The 21,556-nt window shown below is 36.5% G+C and overlaps 1 protein-coding gene across 7 annotated transcripts in view; it reads right to left on the bottom strand.

Moving 5' to 3' along the window:
- Positions 1 to 3,361: 3,361 nt before the first annotated feature.
- LOC100414223 (uncharacterized) overlaps positions 3,362 to 21,556 on the bottom strand; it is a 35,799-nt gene continuing 17,604 nt past the window's right edge. For 6 of the 7 annotated variants that reach the window (XM_035279055.3, XM_054247189.2, XM_054247186.2 and 3 more), the window contains one exon: positions 7,016 to 9,354. In XM_035279055.3, the coding sequence (XP_035134946.3) occupies positions 7,976 to 9,354 (1,379 nt within the window). In that variant the 3' untranslated portion in view covers positions 7,016 to 7,975. Of the gene's footprint in view, positions 9,355 to 21,556 lie in introns of all 7 variants that reach the window. The other variant, XM_054247200.2, reaches the window with a different exon arrangement.

The following is a 21,556-nucleotide window of genomic DNA, read 5'->3' as shown; positions in this document are numbered from 1 at the left end:
GCAATTTGCACATATCTTATTCCATACTGTAGGTTGTTTACTTTGCCAGTACTTTCTTTTGCTGTGCAGCTCTTTAGGTGTCAATTTTCATTTAAATTCACTTTTCAAGTGTTAGTCCATTTTTTTTCCTGAGGCCAGTGTCTAGGAAAGTACTTTCTAGGTGTGCATCTACATTTTTTTATAGCATAAAGTTTCACGGTTAAGTCTTTTAAAAAAAATTGTAGCTCTAGGATAGATGTACAGTACAGGCTTGTTACACAGGTAAATGTGTACCATGATGGTTTACCACACCTATCAACCCATCACCTAGGTAATAAGCCCCACATGCATTAGCTATTTATCCTGATACTCTCCCTACGCCGAAACAGGTTTTGGTGTGTGTTGTTTCCTGGTTGTCTTCCCCCCCCCCGCCCCCTCCCCATTGTCTTTAATCTATCTTGAGATATGTATAATTTTTCTTCCCAGGTTCAAGTAATTCTCCTGCGTCAGCATCTAAAGTAGCTGGGACTACAGGTACGTGCCTCCACACCTGGCTATTTGTTTTTTAAGTAGAGACGGGGTTTCACCATGTTGGCCAGAAAGGTCTCTATCTCTTGACCTCATGATCCGCCCATGTTGGCCTCCCAAAGTGCTGGGATTACAGGTGTCAGCCACTGCTCCTGCCCAATGTATTTTTTATGTGGTGAGAGAGGAAGGGGTTCAATTTTCATCTTGTGCCTATGACTAACCAGGTTTCCCAATACCTTTATTGAATAGAGTTTATTTCCCCTTTGTCAACTTTGTCAAAAACTAAGTTCACTGTAGAAGTGTAGCTTTAACTGAAGGCTCTCTTTTCTGTTTCATTGGTCTATATGTGTACCAGAACCATGTTATATTAGTTACTGTAGGTTGTAGCACAACTTTAAGTCAGGTAATGTGAGCGTTTCCAGGTTATTCTTTTTGTTTAAAGTTGCTTTTGCTATTTTTCCACATAACTCTTACTATAGTTTTCTCCTATTTACAATTGCATTAATAGTTAATAAAAATAGCATTTATTCTGTAGGTTGCGTTAGGCAGCATGGACATTTTAGATATATGGATTCTCGAAATCCATGAGCATGGAATGCTTTTCCACTTACATATGTTTTCTGATTTCCTTCAGTGTTTTGGAGTTCTTTTTATAAAGAGAGTTTACCTCCTTATTTCTAGACATATTTTTGTTTGTGGCTATTTTAAGTAGAAATGTGCTGCAAATTTGTAAATGTTTATTTTGAATCCTGTGAATTTGCTGAAGTCACTTTTCAGAGGTAGGAGTCTTTTAGTGAAATCTTCTTTTGAAAGATTTTTTTCTTGAAGACTTGTAAAGTGTGTTGGTGACATCTCCCAGGTGGGCAATTATATCATCAGTGGAGATCATTTGACTTTCTCTTTTCGTATTTGGATGCCTTTTGTCTTGCTGAATTGCTCTGGCTAGAACTTCCAGAACTATGTTGATTATGAGTGTTTAGAGTGGATTTTGTTTTCTTTGAGATGTAGTTTTGCTCTTGTTGCTCAGGCTGGAATGCAATGGTGCGATCTTGGCTCACGGCAACCTCTGCCTCCCAGGTTCAAGCAATTCTCCTGCCTCGGCTGCCCGAGTAGCTGGGATAACAGGTGTGTGCCACCAAAACCAGCTAATTTTTTTGGTAGTTTTAGTAGAGACAGGGTTTTGCTATGTTGGTCAGGTTGGTCTCAAACTCCTGGCCTCAAATAATCCACCCATCTTGGCCTCCCAAAGTGCTGGAACTACAGTCCTAGAGTGGATATTCTTGTCTAATTTCTATTCTTGTAAATAATACATCCAGCTTTTGCCTGTTCAGTACGATATTGGCTAAGGATCTGCCCATAGATGGCTCTTATTGTGAGCTATATTTCTTCAATGACTAGTTTCTTGATAATATTTTTATGAACATTAAATTTTCTTGAATGCTTTTTCTGCATCTTATGATAATCATGTGATTTAATGCTTTTAATTATCTTTACATTGTGAATCACAATAATTTTTATATGACATCCTTGTATTTATGAAATAAAGCTTACAGAATTGTGCCAAAATAACTTTTTGATTTGCTTATGAACTCAGCTTCCTAGTATTTTGTGGAAGATTTTTGTTTCAATGTCTACCAGGAATACTGGACTGTAGATATTTTTCTTGTGTCTTAGTAGACTTTGATCCAGGGCTTTTTAGGGTTGGTAGGTTTATTACTGATTCAACTTTATTTTTGCTTGGTTCAAGACTTCTGTTTCTTCCTGGTTCAATCTTGGAAGGTTGTGTGTATTCAGTAGTTTATTTTCTCTAAATTTTCTGGTTTGCATGTATAATAGAAAATCACATCTAATCCCACATAAATATAAAATATCATCACAGTAGTCTCTGAGGATGTTTTGTATCAATGTGGGATTAGTTGTAATTTCATAACAGGAACAGTGGATCAGGCCTGTAATTGCAGTGCTTTTGAAGGCCAACACAGGCTAATCGCTTGAGGTCAGGAGTTTGAGACCAGCCTGGCCAACATGGTGAAACGCCATCTCTAAAAAGTACAAACATTAGCCTGGCTGGTGGCAGATACCTGTAATTCCGGCTCCTTGGGATGGTGAGGCAGGAGAATCACTTGAACCCAGGAGGTGGAGGTTGCAGTGAGCTGAGATCACATCACTGCACTCTAGCATTGGCAACAGAGTGACACTCTGTCTCAAAAAAAATAGATGCAGAATAAATGTTTGACAAAATTTAACATAACCTCATGATAAATCTCTGAACAAAACAGGTATAGGACAAATGCACTTCAAGCCAATATACACCACATATAGCAAAAAAAAAATGCATGGCTACCAACATACTTTTTTTTTTTTTGAGGTGGAGTCTTACTCTGTCGCCGGGCTGGAGTGCAGTGGTGCAATCTCGGCTCACTGCAACCTCTGCCTGGGTTCAAGCGATTCTTCTGCCTCAGCCTCCCGAGTAGCTGGGACCACAGGCATGTGCCACCACACCTGGCTCATTTTTGTATTTTTAGTAGAGACGGGGTTTCACCATGGCCAGGATGGTCTCGATCTCTTGACCTCGTGATCCGCCCGCCTCGGCCTCCCAAAGTGCTCGGATTATAGGCGTGAGCCATACCAACATATTAATCTAGGAAATACTTTAAGCTTTTAACTCTAAAAGCTAGAAGCAACGCAACAAGAATGCCCACGCAAGTTTGTATTATTAAACATAGTACTAAATGTCCATGATAGAAAATTTAGAGAATAAAATCAAAGGCATCCAGCTTGGAAAAAAAGTTAGATTGTCCCTGTTTGCAGAAGACATACTCAGGTGTGGAAAACCCTAAGACCTCACTAAGAATTCTAGAACTAATAGTTTTATTAAACTTGCAGAATACAAAATCAACAAAATGAGAATCGGTAGCATTTCGATACACTAACAAACAATTAACTATCTCAAAATAAAATCAAAAGCAATCCTGGCCAGGCACGGTGGTTCACACCTATAATTCCAGAACTTTGAAAGGCTGAGGCAGGTGGGTCACAAGGTCAGGAGGTCAAGGCCAGCCTGGGCAACATGGTGAAACTGTCTCTCTACTAAAAATACAAAAATGAGCTGGGTGTGGTGGCGCATGCCTGTAATCCCAGCTACTTAGGAGGCTGAGGCAGAAGAATCACTTGAACCCAGGAAGCAAAGGTTGCAGTGAATCGAGCTCATGCCATTGCACTCCAGCCTGGTGACAGAGTGAGACTCCATGTAAAAGAACAAAAGAAAAAAAGCAATCTCATCCGGAATAACTAATAACTATACTTTGCAATAAAGTTAACCAAAAAGTTAAAACATATTACATTATAAAGAACATTAAAGTAAGAAATTAAATATTACACAAATAAAAAAATTGTACATTCATTCATGAATTGGCATTAATATTGTTAAATATCTGTATTACACAAAATAATCTACAGATATAACACAACCTTTAACAAAATACCAGTGACATACTTAATAAAAAATGTAAAAATACATATCTAAAATTTATATGGTACCCCATAAAAGATCCTGTATGAACAAAGCAGTCAAGCAGGGGTTTAAAAAAAAAGAGCTGAAGTTATTACCCTACCTGATTTGAAATGCACTACAAAGCTACAGTAACCAAAACAGTATGGTACTTGCATTAAAAACAGACACATATGCCAATAGAGGAGTAAAGAGAAAACAGATATCCATGTATTTACAGTTACTTTCTTAGGGAAAGGGCAGTAAATGGTGTTGAGAAAATTATAGCCACAAGCACAGCAGTAAAATGAGACCCTCCTCATTTCACACCATATCTAAAAATCTACTAGGAATAGTTTCAATACTTAAATGTCAGGGTGGAATCTCTGAAACTACTACTAAAAATATAAAGGCCCCATAACATCAGTCTAGGCAGTAACTTTTGATTTAACCTCAACATCCCAGGGAATCAAAGGAAAAATAAATGTCATTATTACTTCAAATTATTAATAAAAACTGCTGCAAAAAATCTGATACAACAGATAGGACAAGAAAACTAAAAAATGGGACAAAATATTTGCAAACCATACATGTGACAAGATGTTCATATATATAAAAAAAAGAAAAAAAAGAAACTTGGCCAGGAGAGGTGGCTCATGCTATAATCCCAGCACTTTGGGAGGCCAAGAGTTCGAGACTAGCCTGGCCAACATAGTGAAACTCCTCTACTGAAAATACAAAAATTAGCTGGGCATGGTTGCAATGCCTGTAATCCCAGGTACTTGGGAGGCTGAGGCAGGCTGCAGTGAGCCAAGATCACAACACTGCACTCCAGTCTGGGCAAGAGGGTGAGACTCTGTCTCAAAACGTGTGTGTGTGTAAGTCAAATGATGATACAATAAAAAACAACTATTAAAAATGAGTAAAAGGTTATTTTATTTTTGAGACTGAGTCTTACTCTGTCACCCAGGCTAGAGTGCAGTGGCTCGATATCAGCTCACTGCAACAGTAGCCATAACACAAAAAAAGGGCTGTGATTGATTGTTGGAATACATATAATAAGAGAAACAAAACTGAAAATAATTAGAAAATAAAATAACCAGGATTCCTCTTTAAATTCAGCAGGACTTAGCTTTGCTACCTGGAAATAATGTACTCTCCACGTGAAGAATCAATGTTACTGTTTTACCACTGATATATTTCATTTCTGACTTGAATTTACAAACTAATTTCAGGAAGAACAGTTATGTCCTACTATGGAACATCGGTTACACAGCAAGCACTGTCATGTTTGTCTGCTATGTTTGTATATCAAAGTATCCGCATGACTTATGATGCCTCCATAGTACTTACCTGACTCAACAGACTGGTGCAATAAATAAATTGATTTATGTCAATTATGAAAAGTGAAATAAACAGTAACTTTTAAAAAGTAGGGTTACATAGGGTTCTCTAATTTAAAAAATGAGAGAATGTTTTAACCAAATAAAACTTAATATGCTAATAGTAAAATTACATCTAAAAATTACTTTTTGTACACTACTAAATTTTATAAAAATCACTGTTATAATCCCTGACCAACTCACATAATACTTCATAAACGGTTTAAAAGAAATTGTAAGAATAAAGAAATACACGGCTATACCAAGAGTACCAGGCAAGTAAAAACAGAACATTTGCATGGGGAGATTCTGAACTATACGCCATAATATTTTACAGTAATGAATTCAATACAAAGCAGACAGTATAGATTTGTTTTTAGCATTTGGGGTTTTTTGTTTCCTAGTAAATTAGTCACCTTATTTAAATTATTTTTGTGTTCTAATATTGCTCTTTTCTTCTGAAAATTGGTACAGATACACAAGTATACTTTACAATTTTCCTACAGCTAAGGGTTATCTTTCAAGCAATATATATATATATATTTACCTCTATGTAAATAAAAACTAAAAGTCCTTATATATTTGCAGGCAGAGAGGTCACATGTTTAAAAAAATTGTTGGCCAGGCGTGGTGGCTCAAGCCTGTAATCCCAGCACTTTGGGAGGCCGAGGTGGGTGGATCATGAGGTCAAGAGATCGAGACCATCCTGGTCAACATGGTGAAACCCTGTCTCTACTAAAATACAAAAGATTAGCTGGGCATGGTGGCACGTGCCTGTAATCCCAGCTACTCAGGAGGCTGAGGCAGGAGAATTGCCTGAACCCAGGAGGCGGAGGTTGTGGTGAGCTGAGATTGCACCATTGCACTCCAGCCTGGGTAATAAAAGCAAAACTCTGTCTCAAAAAAAAAGAAAAAAAATTGTTATTTATTTTTCTTTTAGGTATTCAGGACTCAGAAATGTATTTTATTTATACTTTTATAATTTTTATTATGACCCTAAAGATAATCCTGTAGGCAGTAACAATTTAGTTATACATTTAAAAATGACTAAAAGTATAGAATTGAATAGTTCGGAATACAAAGGATAAATGCTAGTAATGGATATTTCATTTACCCTGATGTAATTATTGCATATTATTGCATATTGCCTGTATCAAAACATGCCATATGTGGCATAAATGTAAAAACACACTATGTACTCATGAAAAATAAGAATATATTGAAACAAAAAAATAAAAATTGTAAACCCTATGAGAATCAGATTCTTTAACTTATTTGCAGTTTAAAGCCACTGGCAAAAAAAGATTATTAAAGATATCAGTCCACTATGTAACCAAATAGAATATTGCTATCATTACCTTTTACCTGCATAATTAAGTGGGATAGGTGAACGTTTGTGGCATAATTCTTCATTGAATGCACAATGGTCTTAAAGTTAAAATATGTTTAAAAATCAAAGTTCATATATGATCTAAAATTCTGAAATGTACTGCATTACAGAAAAGTAAAATTAGTCAAATGATATATTAATATTTAAAAATTAAGAAATTTTTTCACTATTAATGCAGAATATTACTCTGAACACCTACCTCATGCATTGCTCAATATTATCAGTTAACCACAAGAGCCTCTTCACTTAGATTTCATCATGCGTCTTTCACTTTAATAGAAACTCTTCCACAGAAGGTAATAAATGCCCACCTAAAAAAAAAAACTCTCATATCTTTGATACAGCAACAGCTGATCACATTCTTTCACATGTGAATACAAATGAAAACATGAATTTGAGAGTTGAATCACATCATTTTCACTTTTCAAAAAACCTGTAATTTCTTTGAAATAAAAGTTTATTTTGAATGTAAATACACCTCTGCAAAAAAAATTTTCACTTCTATTAATCTACCAACTTTCATTTTGGATAATTTTCTGTACTCAGCACTCTTTGTGTAATTTCTGAAGTGTCAGTATCTTAGATATCTGACACTTGAAATGTGAATTCTCCGATACTTACATAAACTAAATTTTGCATCTTTTTTTCCCCCATATTTACTGTATTTGCAATAAAAAAATTTTCATATAATCCCTCTGGTGTTTTCTAAGCTGTAGTTCTTGGAAAAAAATTTTTCAAAATTCATTACATTCATAGGGTTTTTCTCAAATACAAATTTCCTGGTACTGAACAAAGTTTGAACCACTGCTTTAGGGTGTTTCTCTAGTAGGCAATGTGTACGATAAGATCTGTGATACATGTGAAGGTATCACAAACCTCTATTTTTAATGTTTCTCTTCAAAATAAATAGTCTGCTTCACTTTACAGGCTTGTATTTTCTGAAAGATCTTTTATCAGTAATTGCATTGATAATGCTTTTAGTAACTACCAACTCTCTGATGTTAAGATGTCAGCAGATATTAATGACTTTTCCACATTCTTTGTATTTATACAATTTTTCTCAAGTATAAATGCTTTCCTGTGCAATAAGGTGCAAGAATTAAATGTTTGCCACATTTGTCACACTTCTAGTAGTCTTCTCTAGTATATCTTACCTACAATCAAGTGTGACAACCACTTAAAGGCTTTGTCACAGTCTTCACGTTTCTAGGATTTCTCAACAGTATGATTTCTTTTATGTCTAGAAAAGTTTGAGGTGTTGTCAAAAGCACTGTCACATCTTTTAGGTCTGTAGTGTTTCTCTGCAGTATGAATTTTCTTATGACGAGTAAGGTTTGAGGATCTGTTAAAAGCTTTGCCACATTCTTCACATTTGTAGGGTCTTTCTCCAGTATGAATTCTCTTATGTTTAGTAAGAGTTGAGGACCAGTTAAAAGCTCTGCCACATTCGTCACATTTGTAGGGTTTCTCTCCAGTATGTACTCTCTTATGTTCAGTAAGGGTTGAGAATGCCCTAAAGGCACTGCCACATTCTTCACATTTGTAAGGTTTTGCTCCAGTATGGATTATCTTATGTTTAGTAAGGGTTGAGAATACACTAAAGGCTTTGCCACATTCTTCACATTTGTATGGTTTCTCCTTAGTATAAATCCTCTTATGTTTAGTAAGAGTTGTGGACCGTTTAAAGGCTTTACCACATTCTTCACATTTGTATGGTTTCTCTCCAGTATGAACTATCTTATGTCTAGTAAGTGTTGAAGACTGGTTAAAAGCTTTGCCACATTCTTGACATTTGTAGGGTTTTTCTCCAGTATGAATTCTTTTATGTTTTGTAAGAGTTGAGGACCAGTTAAAGGCTTTACCACATTCATTGCATTTGTAGGGTTTCTCTCCAGTATGAATAATCTTATGTTTTGTAAGGGTTGAGAACAGACTAAAGTCTTTGCCACATTCATCACATTTGTAGGGTTTCGTTCCTGTATGAATTATCTTATGTTTAGTAAGGACTGAAAATACACTAAAGACTTTATCACATTCTTCACATTTGTAAGGTTTCTCTTCAGTATGAATTTTTTTATGTTTAGTAAGAGTTAAGAACCGGTTAAAAGCTTTGCCGCATTCTTCACATTTGTAGGGATTCACTTCTGTATGAATTATCTTATGTTTAGTAAGATTTGAGGACTGGTTAAAGGTTTTGCCACCAGTCTTACATTTATAGAAATTCACTCTAGTAGCAATTTTTTTATGCGGAATTAGTTGTGAAGGTATGCAACATGATGTGCCACATTCTTTACAACATTTGAAAGGTTTCTTTCCAGTATGTCTTCTCTTATGTCTACTTGAATTTGGGAATTTATGAAAGAATTTCACATAATTATCACATTGAAATATTTTGCTCTGGGAAGTTGTCAAACATTGGTTAAGTCCATTATAACCTCTTTTGTGTACCTTATGCTCATCCACATTTTTGCAGCCTTTTCTTAATTGTAAATTCTCATGTCGACATTTTCCAAAACTTCTCAGTATCACTTTTTGTAAAGACCCTTTTATGCCCTGCTTTGGCCAAAGGTCTTGAGAACACACAACTGAAAGAAATAAAAATAAAAATTACTTCACTTACTAGACTCAGATGAATAATCTTTACAAATCTAACCTATACAAATATACAAACTACATGAGCAAGATGGCATAGCGAAATACCACAGTCCCTAATTCCTTCACAGACATATCAATGTAATAAAAACATATTGACAGAGATAACGTTTGTGGAAAATTATAAGTGAGTTAAGTGTGTGCGGTGCTCTAGGTGAGCACAATGCAAAGAGCCACATAGAAGGGAAAGAAAAGACTGTGGCATTTACCCAGCACAGCACTTCCTGCTCCCCAATATCACATAGTGCCTTTGGAAGTAAACTGCCAACCCTTTGTTTCTTTTTGCAAAGAAAAAAAAAAAAAACAGTAGCACACACACATTTATTTCTGATTTCTAGGGGCCTTTACAGACACTGGTTTCTGTCTGTCGTGACATAAAATGCTAAAAGAAATGGTGATACGCTATGGAAAGACAGTTTGAGTCAGCTGATACCAAAGATAACTGCTGCGGCAGTAGAGAAATTGCAGTACCACAGACAGGAAACAGGCGCAGCAAATGATAACTGACTACTAAGAAGAAACATGAACCAACTCCTTTAACTAAAAACCCAAAAATTTTCAGAAAAGACACACTTTAAGAACATGTTTGAGGCACTAACAAAATCTCTAGCCAAGACAAAGCTACAACATGAAGACTGTGATGGGTAGCTCGCTTTTAATGTCTAAATCTCAATAAAAAATTATAATGCAAGGCTGGGCATGGTGGCTCATACCTCTAATCCCAGCACTTTGGGAAGCCAAGGTGGGTGGATCACTTGAGGTCAGGAGTTTGAGACCAGCCTGGCCAACATGGTGAAATTCCATCTTTTAAAAAAAAAATTATAATGCATACAAAATATTAGGGCAACATGGCCTCGTCAAAAAATTTTAATTTTCTAAAGGGACTATTAAGTAAGCTGTAAAATTGTAAAAATTTAAAATAAATTGAATAATAATGAGTTAATAGGAACACATACAACTATTGAAAATCAGAAAAATGAGGATAACACAAGTATTAAAAATATCAAAAACAGGAATTGTGAAGGTAAAATTACAAAAAAATAGCTAAAAACGTTTAAAAGGAAAAAATGATGTAAAATTGAAGATGCTCTACAAACGAACTAGGATACACACGAAGATATTCATAGCGCACACACATAAGCATAATTTCAACAGTCACAGACAAGAAGAGAATCTTGGGAGCTGCAAGATGAAAGTGATGTGTCATTTACAAGCATAGTCTTATGAGAAAACTATGAGTGAATATATCAAGAAAATTTTGCAGGCCAGAAAAAAACTATGTGATATAGTCTAAGTCCTAAAAATAAATAAATAAGTAAGTAAATAAATAAATAAAATAAAAATAGCTGTCAAGTGAGAAGAGTATCATCAGCAAAACTTTCCTACCAGATAAAAAGGAAAAGATCTTCCAAAATAACCAAATCCTGAAAAAGTATATTGGCACTGCATATGCCCTACATATCAACGATAATTAAAGGAGTTATTTCCACTGAAAATTACATGATGCAAGAAAACAACACATAATCATATGAAAATACATAACTTTCTGGGAAAGATATGCACATATCATAATGGTGCAGTAAACATTTTTAATTATTTTCTAAAATTTGCACGATGAAAGCATAGAAATTATTATAAACTATTAATGGATATATAACATAAAAAGATATAATTAGTACCATCAATAACAATGTTGAGGGCGCATGAAATGAGGAAAAAACTTTGTATGCGGCGAGGCAGGGTGGCTCACACCTGTAATGCCAGCACTTTGGGAGGCTTAGGCAGGCAGATTACAAGGTCAGGAGTTTGAGACCAGCCTGGCCAACATGGTGAAACCCTGGCTCTACCAAAAATCTATAAAAATTAGCTGGGCATGGTGGCACACACCTGTAGTCCCAGCTACTCAGGAGGCTGAGGCAGAAGAATCACTTGAACCCAGGAGACAGAAGTTGTGCTGAGCCAAGATCACCCCACTGTACTCTAGCCTGGGCTAACCGAGCAAGATTTGGTCTTAAAAAAATAAATTTATATGTAACTGAGGCTAATTTTTTTAACCAATTTAAACTATATTGTTGTATCTTGTAGAGGTTTTATGTCATCCCTAAGGTACCCCCAAAAAATATACACAAGAAAGAAAAGCATATTGATACAAAAATCGAAAAGACACAAAGACAATGAAGGACAAAGATACAAAAATCAAATAAAACAACACTAGTAAGACTTTCTCCTTCAGGAAATTATTTGAAAAAATGTGTGTGTGTGTGTGTGTGTGTATATATATATAATTAACTTTCCAATCAGGAGACACACGTTCAATAAAGAGATGTATTTTAAAAAACTGAAAAGATCCAACTCGCCTATCTACAAGAGTCAGCAGAGATCTAATAATAAAAAAGGACTGAAAGTGGCAAGATGGAAGTAGACATTCCAAGCAAATAACAACAATGAGAGCAATAGAGGTGAAAATAATATTACACAAGCCACATCCTAAGTAAAAAATTGTCATATTTTATAAAATGTTCTTTAAATCAAAACTCCAAAGAGACAAATAAGGACATTAAACAATAATAAGTTCATGGGAACCTATGACAAATTTCTGTGTGTGTGTGTGTATGAGTATGTGTCTGTCTGTCTGACTCTGTCTGACATCAGGGTTCCAAACATATAAAGCACCTATCAACAGAATTGAAGAAACATATAGAGAGCAATATAATTCCAGTAGAATATTTTAATGCCTACTTTCTATAAGAATAAAATAAGGCAGAATATTAGTAAGGAAACAGTATAAAACAATATTCCTAACAGAACTAACACAGAACTCTTATTTTCTGATACATACCCTATCAACAGGTCATACAACTTTCTTCTTGATAAACCACCAAATAAGTCAAAAAAGTCTTAAAAAGTATTTTAGAACTGAAATTTTATGGGTTACTTTCCATGACTAAAATGGAATGAGACTACGAAACAATAATACAAAACTAACAAGTTTACAAATATATAGAAATTGAACCACACACTCTTTAGCATGCTCTTGTTCAAAAGCTGCAATTAATATTGTGAAGATGTCTGTACTGCTCAATATCATCTACAAGATTTAATGCAATGTTTTTCCAATTTCTCAGTGCATTTTTGAAGACATAAAAACAGCAACCCCTAAAGTATATAGAATCTCAAGAGACAATAAAGTAGTACCTAACAATCTTCAACAAAAGCATTTGGATGCATTTAAAATCAAAACATATGTTCTGACTTTAAATGCCTCCAGAATTACAAAGCTAAAGAATTAAAACAATTTGCTACAAAATATAAAGGTATAAAAAGTAGATTAATAAAATAGAATGAAGCACATATATATAGTTTCGCATATATGGTCATTTCATACCCATAATTATTACAGCATTGCAACTGAAAAACAACAGGTAAAAGCAATGCAAATTTCTGTCACCAAATAATTCAGTAGATATGATTAAAATATAAAAATACTTGGCCGGGTACTGTGGCTCATGCCTGTAATCCCAGCACTTTGGGAGGCCAAGGAGAGCGGATCACTTGAGGTCAGGAGTTCGAGACCAAGATGGTGAAACCCCGACTCTACTAAAAATACAAAAATTAGCCAAGCATAGTGGCTCTTGCCTATAAACCTAGCAAAGGCTGAGGCAGTAGAATCACTTGAACTCCGGTGTGCAGAGGTTGCAGTGACCAAGATCATGCCACTATACTCCAACCTGAGTGAAAGACAATCTGTCGCGAACAACAACAACAAAAAAACTGGCAACTGGACTGTCACTCAGTTTTCAATAAGCAGAAAATATTCTAACAACTATAAAGATAAATCGTAATGACATTATACAAAATAAAATGAGCCAGCCACAAAAAGGCAGAGATTGTATGAGATTTTTGAAGCAGTTACACTCCTAGGGGGGGAAAAAAGTGGTGTTTGAAAAGTGCCATGAAAGGGGAAAAATTGGTAGCTGTTTAATATGTGTTGAGATTTAGCTTTGCAAGATAAAAACATTCTCGTAAAATGTTGCATAATGTAATTATTATGACTAAACTGATTAAGAATATTGCAAATTTGGGGGGGTGGTGTTTGTTTTAAATTTTGACACAGAGTCTTGCCCTTTCACCCAGGCTGGAGTGCAGTGGTACCACTTCAGCTCACTGCAACCTCTGCATCCTGGGCTCAAGCAATTCTCATGTCTCAGCCCCCACAGAAACTAGGATTACAGGCATTTACCACTACAACTGGCTAATGTTTTATATTTTTAGTAGAGACAGGGTTTCACCATGTTGGACAGGCTGGTCTCAAACTCCTGACCTCATGTAATCCACCTGCCTTGACCTCCCAAAGTGCTGGGATTACAGGTATGAGCCACCATGCCTGGCCTGTTATTTGTTTTTGACAAGTAAAATTAAACAGTAATACTAAAAGGAAAACAGTTATAAAAGTTTTCAAATTATCTTTAAATCCAAAAGCATTTCTCTCACACAAAAATAATACAGATTCACCAATAAACAGATGTAGAAATTAGAAAAATTTTATGACTACTCACTTAGAATTAAAACAAACCTACACAACGAACATACAAGTCATTAAAACATATGGCAATATTTATACAGGAAAACAAACAGAGATAATACTGGAAACAGACATATGGCTGATTTATATTTCATTTTTCTCCACAATGTCTTAAATTGCAGAGAGTTAAATATTTTAATACACCATTATAATATAGACTAAAAAATTACAATACAATGAACTGGTGTGACATGGCATACCCTAAAATATGTAACACAAAAATATAACATTGCAAAACAAAATTAAAACATGGAATAGAAAACTTACTGTATATAATCAAGTACATCAATATATTCATGAAGGGAATCTTAACGAAAAAAGTAATACAGAGGTTATGTGAAGATAAAAAAGGCTGCTAGTTTCTCAAATTTTGATGTAATAAAAAATATTCTGGCCTGGCGTGGTGGTTCACACTGTAATCCCAGCACTTTGGGACGCCAAGGTGGGCAGATCACTTGAGGTCAGGAGTTCAAAACCAGCCTGGCCAACATGGTGAAACCCTGTCTCTACTAAAAATACAAAATTAGCCAGGCATGGTGGTGCATACCTGTAATCCCAGCTACTTGGGAGGCTGAGGCAGAAGAATCGCTTGAACTCAGGAGGTGGAGGTTGCAGTGAGTGGAGATCATGCCAGTGTACTCCCATCTGGGTGACAGAGCAAGACTCCATCTCAAAATATATATATATATTTCTAAGCAATTATATTTGATTTGAAATTATTTTACGTGATGTCCATGCACAGTAGATTGTGCCTGTAATTCTACAGCTTTAAGAGGCCAAGGGAGTCAGATCACTTGAGACCAGAAATTCAAGATTAGCCTGAGCACCACAGTGAGACTCTGCATATGAAAAAAAAGTCCGGATGGGGTGGCTCACACCTGTAATTCCTGTACTGTAATTCCAGTACTTTGGGAGGCCAAGGCAGGTGGATTCTGAGGTCAGGAGATCGAGACCATCATGGCCAACATGGCCCTGTCTCTACTAAAAATACAAAAAATTAGCCAGGCTTGGTAGCATGTGCCTATAGTCCCAGCTACTCAGGAGGCTGAGGCAGGAGAATCGCTTGAACCCAGGAGGCGGAGGTTGCAGTGAGCCGAGATCACACCACTGCACTTGGGTGAAAGAGCTAGATTGTCTTACAAAGGAAAAGAAAAAAGAATCTGAAATGAGTTCATTATTTTAAAAGAAAAAAAAAAAAAATGCTGGACAGCATCATAAAACCATCGCTATTAAATATATTAAGTAAAAAGCTCTCTATTCAATGTAAATATACAAATACACATAGAATTCTTTATTATCATAGTGATGGTGCAAAAAACCCTTCAAGTTTTATGGAATATGAAAAACAAAATATAAAATCTGCATAAATCTGTTAATAGATACATAATATAACATTATTATTATTATTTTGAGATGGAGTTTTGCTCTTGTTGCCCAGGTTGGAGTGCAATGGTGGGATCTAGGCTCACCACAAACTCTGCCTTCCGGGTTCAAGCGATTCTCCTGCCTCAACCATTGAGTAGCTGGGATTACCGGCATCCACTACCATGCCCAGCTAATTTTGTATTTTTAGTAGAGATGAGGTTTCTCCATGTTGGTCAGTCTGGTCTTGAACTCCCAACTTCAGATGATCCACCTGCCTCGGCTTCCCAAGGTTCTGGGATTACAGGCATGAGCCACCATGTCTGGCCAAAATAATATAATTTTTAATATCAACAGCAAACTGGAAAATGCTGAGGTATAGCTTTTGTATTCTATTTGTTGATATGACATTAAAATATATTTTTTCACTTTAAGATGTGGTATGTTATCTCCATTTTTCAAGATGATTACAAAGATATTTATAGAAAGTATGCAAAACATAGTAAGAAAATTAAAGCATGTCACTAAAAAATTAAAACAAAAATTAGGGTAGTAGAGCAGGAAATGAGGAAAACGTATTTACAGGGAAAATGTGGCACATATACACCATGGAATACTATGCAGCCATAAAAAACGCTGAGTTTGTGTCCTTTGTAGGGACATGGATGAACCTGGAAACCATCATTCTCAGCAAACTGACACAACACCAGAAAATCAAACACCACATGTTCTCTCTCATAGGTAGGTGTTGAACAATGAGAACACATGGACACAGGGAGGAGAGCATCACACACTGGGGTCTGTTGTGGGGAAATAGGGGAGGGACAGTGGGGGGTGGGGAGTTGGGGAGAGATAGCATGGGGAGAAATGCCAGATATAGGTGATGGGGAGGAAGGCAGCAAACCACACTGCCACGTGTGTACCTATGCAACAATCTTGCATGTTCTTCACATGTACCCCAAAACCTAAAATGCAATAAAAAAAAAGAAACATATAAAACAGTAACAATAAAAAGTAATAGTAACTTCATTTAAGTAATTTTTACAAATTAATTAAACTACTTGATTAAAAAAATGTAATCGCAGGACTTTGGGAGGCCAACATGGACTTATCACTTGATCCCAGGAGTTTGAGACAAGCCTGGGTAACATGGCAAAGCCCTGTCTCTACAAATAATACAAAGAAATAATAGGCGCAGTGGCTCACACCTGTAATCCCAGCACTTTGGGAGGTCGAGCAGGTGGATCACTTGAGGTCAGGAGTTCAACAGGCAGCCTGGCCAACACATTGAAATCCCATCTCTACTAAAAATATAAAAATTAGCCAGGCGCAGTGGCACATGCCTGTAATCCCAGCTACTCGGGAGGCTGAGACAGGAGAATCACTTGAACCTGGGAGGCAGAGGTTGCAGTGAAGCCACATCACTCCAGCCTGGGTGACAGAGCAAGACTCCATCTCAGGAAAAACAAAAACAAACTAACTGGGTGTGATGGTCCATACTTGTAATGGTGGGTTGAAATGACAGAACCAACTGAAATCATAGACGAAAATGATAGTTTTCTGAGTTTGGAAGGTTGAGGCTGAAGTGAGCCATGATCACACTACTGCAAACCGGTGTGATTGACAGAATGAGACCCTGTCTCGAAAATAAATACACAAAATAATTATAAAAAGCAAAATAAATAGAACGCCAGAGTGGCTTAAGAAAAAAGCATAAAATACGCTGCCTACAACAGACTCATTTTAGCACTGAGTCAAATAGGCTGAAAGTAACAGAAAAAAAATCCATATTCCATAAAAATAGTAACCACAATTGGGTGAGGCAGTCATAATCATATTATCACAATATGCTTTAAGTCAAGTATTAGCAGCCAGGCGCAGTGGCTTAACGCCTATAATCCCAGCACTTTGGGAGGCCGAGGTGGGCAGATCACCTGAGGTCAGGAGTTTGAGACCAGCCTGGCCAACATGGTTAAACCCCATCTCTACAAAAGTACAAATATTAACCAGGCATGATGGCAGGTGCCTGTAATCACAGCTACTCAGGAGGTTGAGGTGGAATAATCACTTGAACCTGGGAGGCAAAGGCTGCAGTGAGCCAAGATAATGCCACTGCACTCCAGCCTGGGCAAGAGAATAAGACTTCGTCTGGGGCAGGGTAGGGGGAGGTTTTAGCATAGGACAAAGACTGATATTATACAGTGGTAAATAGGTCAATTTTCTAGGAATCCTGAACTATTATATCTATCTGTCTGTCTCTCTGCATAGGTATATATATCATCAGGGCTCCAATATATATAAATTACTGACAAATGTAAAGCAGGAAATACACAGCAACATAATAATTGTAGACATCAAGACCCCATTTTCAATAATAGAAAATACAAATAAATGAGTAAGAAAAAAAAAACAAAACACTGAACACCAGGCATGATAGCTCATGCCCATAAATAATCTCATCACTTTGGGAGGCCAAGGCAGGTGGATCACCTGAGGTCAAGAATTTGAGACCAGCCTGACCAACATGGCAAAACTCTGTTTCTACTAAAAATACAAAAATGAGTTGGGCATAGTGGTGGGTGCAGGTAATCTTAACTACTCAGGAGGCTGAGGCAGGAGAATCGCTTGAACCTGGGAGCAGAGAGGGTACAGCAATCTGAGATCATGTCATTGCACTCCAGCCTGGGTGACAGAACATGACACCACTGAAAAAAAAAAAAAAAGGAAAAAAAGAAAGAAAAAGAAAACTTAGACATTATAGACTGTATAATTATTTTGCATATAAAGGAATACCTGAGGGGATAATTTATAAAGTAAAAAAGGTTTATTTGGCCCACACTTTGGCAGACTGTACAAGAAGTGTGTGCCAGCACCTGCTTCTGGTGAGGGTCTCAGGAAGCTTACAATTACAATGAAAGGCAAAGAGTAACTGGACATATCACTTGGTAAAAGACAGGACAAGTGTGAGGTGAAGGAGCCAGGTTCTTTTAATTAATCAGTGAATTAATTAATAAGTGAATTTAATTAATCATTTGAATTAATAAAGTGTAAGCTTTTTGGTTACCAACAGGGTGGTGCCAAGCCATTCATGAGGAGCTCTCCCATGACACAAACACCTCCCGTCAGTTCCCACACTGAACAATGAGAATTACATTGCGGCATGCGGTTTGGAGAACATGGACATTCAAACCATATTATAGATCAACTAGGCTTAACAGACACATAGAAAACTTTCCAGTCAAAAGCAAGAGATTACCCAATATTTTTATTTACACCTGGTTTATCTGTTAGGACACATATCAACTCATTAAATTTAAGGATACCAGCTGGGTGCAGTGGCTCATGCCTGTAATCCCAAAACTTTGGTAGACCAAGGTAAAAGGCTCATGTGGGGCCAAAAGTTTGAGACCAACCGGGAGCAACCTAGTGAGACCCTGTCCCTACAAATAATACAAAAAATTAACCAGCCATCGTAGTGCATGTCTGTAGTCCCAACTACTGAAAACTCTGAGGTAACAGGATCGCTTGAGCCAAGAAGGCCAAGGCTGCAGCCAGTGAAAACCATGCGACCACACTCCAGCCGGGGTGACAGATTAAGGTCCTGTCTCAAAACAACAACAACAAGTACTGAGAGGACCAAAATTATACACTGTATCTTTTCTGACCAAAAATGAATGAAACTAGAATTAAAACCAAAAGCAAAACCGGCAAATCTTAAAATATATGAAAATCAAACACATTCTTCAACATATTTCTGCTCAGGGGTCAAACATTAAATTTTTTTTAAAATGTCAGCTGGGCACAGTGGCTCACATCTGTAATCCCTAGCACTTTAGGAGGTCGAGGTGGGTGAATCATCTGAGGTCAGGAGTTTGAGAACAGCCTGGCCAACATGGTGAAACCCAGTCTCTACTAAAAGAATACAAAAATCACCAGGCATGGTGGTGTGGACCTGTAATTGGGAGGCTGAGGCAGGAGAATCGCTTGAGCCTGAGAGGCAGAGGTTGCAGTGAGTTGAACTCAAAGCACTACACTCCAGCCTGGACATACAAATTCAATATAATTTCTACAAAAATCCCAATAGCACAGATTTTACAGAAATATTGTTAATTTTGATTATGAACTATAGTCAAACACCCATGAGAAAGAACAAACAGGCATTATACTTTCTGATTTCAAAACATACTAAAAGATACAACAAAAACAGCATGGTACTGACACAAAAACAGATAAACAGATGAAAGAACAGAACAGAGAACTCAGAAATGAACCCTTCTGTATATGATCAAATGATCTTCCACAAAGTTCTCGTGAGCACAATAGAAAAAAGATGTTCTTTTCAAAAAATAATGTTGAAAACTGGGTATCACTGATAAAGTTGGATTATTTCCTTGAACCATATGTAAAAAATATTTTAAATAAGATATTTAGAAAATTGGCCAGGCGCAGTGCTCAAGCCTGTAATCCCAGCACTTTAGGAGGCCAAGGCAGGAGGATCATGAAGTCAGGAGTTCGAGACCAGCCTGGCCAACATGGTGAAACCCTGTCTTCTACTAAACATACAAAAATTAGCTGGGCATGGTCACGCATGCCTGTAATCCTAGCTACTCAGGAGGCTGAGGCAGGAGAATTGCTTGAACCCAGGAGGGGGAGGTTGCAGTGAGCCGAGCTCATGCCACTGCACTTCAACCAGGGCAACAAAGCAAGACTCCATCTGAGAAAGAAAAAAACAGATACTTAGAAATAAAAAACAAAGAAAAATCAAACCATAAAACACAACTCTTAGAAAAAAATATAGAGGAAAGGCGTGGCATTGGTCCTGGCACCATTTTCTTAGACATGACATTAAATGTATAAGCCACAAAGTAAAGAATAAATACATTTATGCTATATTTCAAAATGTTTGCACATCAAATAAAACACTGAAGAATGCGACAATGCCTCTTACTAAATGGGTGAAAACATTTGCAAATCACATGTGATGGGAGTTAATATTCAGAATATATAAACAATTCTTCAAAAGGAAAAATAAAGTTGAATAACTTGATTTAGAAATGGACAAATAACTGAATGAAATTTTCATCAAAGAAGATACACAGGCCAGGCACGGTGACTCATACTTGTAATCCCAGCACTTTGGGAGTCCAAGGGGGGAGGATTATTTAAGGTCAATAGCTCGAGACCAGCCTGGCTAATATGGTAAAACCTCGTCTCTACTAAAAATACAAAATTTAGCCAGGTGTGGTGGTATGCACCTGTAATTCCAGCTACTCGGAAGGCTGAGGCAGGAGAATCACTTGAACTCAGGAAGGCTGGAGGTTGCAATGAGCTGAGATCATGCCACTGCACTTCAGCCTGAACCACAGACTCCATTTCAAAACAAAAACAAACACAAATGGGAAAAAACATTTGAAAAGACACACAAAATGACTAATTTGTAGAGAAATGCATAAAAATCACAAAAAAATCATCTCACATCCATCAGAATGACCACTACACATTTTTAAAAATACCAAATTTGTTATCATTTTTATTGGAAAATAAAACCCATGTTGACTGTTGCTGAAAAAATCAAATGCAGCCATTATTGTAAAATGTTACAAATGTTCCTCAAATAATTAAAAAGGAAAAAATCATTAAATACAACAGTCCCGTTTATAAACCTGTATCTAAAATATGCAGCACAGGACCTGAAAGACATATTTGAACATTCATGTTTATTGTGCCACTTTTTGCAAAACCCAGAAGGCTGAAGCAACCCAGATGTTCCTTGAAGACATCAAAAATTGTAACATATAATGGAATATTATTCAGCCTTAAAAAAAAATCTTGTCACATTTTAAAATAAGCTTTGAGAATATTATGCTGCCTGAAATAAGCTAGTGACAAAATGATGGATACTATATAATTCCACTTCAATGAGATATCTTAAGTAGTCACACTCATAAAAACACAAAGTGGAAGGGTTTTGTCAAGGACTAAATAGAGGGTAAAATGAACAGTTGTTACTCAATGGGTATTGAGTTCCAGTTTTACAAATGTAAAATTTCTGGAAGTTTTTAGCGCAACAATGTGAATATACATGTCTGAAATGCACAGAGTTTTTTTTTTTGAAACAGGGTCTCCCTCTGTCATCTAAGGTGGAGTACATAATATTGGCTCAATTCAACCTCAAACTCTAAGGCTCAAGT

Source organism: Callithrix jacchus, chromosome 2, assembly GCF_049354715.1.
Source record: "Callithrix jacchus isolate 240 chromosome 2, calJac240_pri, whole genome shotgun sequence".
Lineage (NCBI taxonomy): Eukaryota > Metazoa > Chordata > Mammalia > Primates > Cebidae > Callithrix > Callithrix jacchus.
This window is presented reverse-complemented; position numbering and strand designations above follow the sequence as displayed.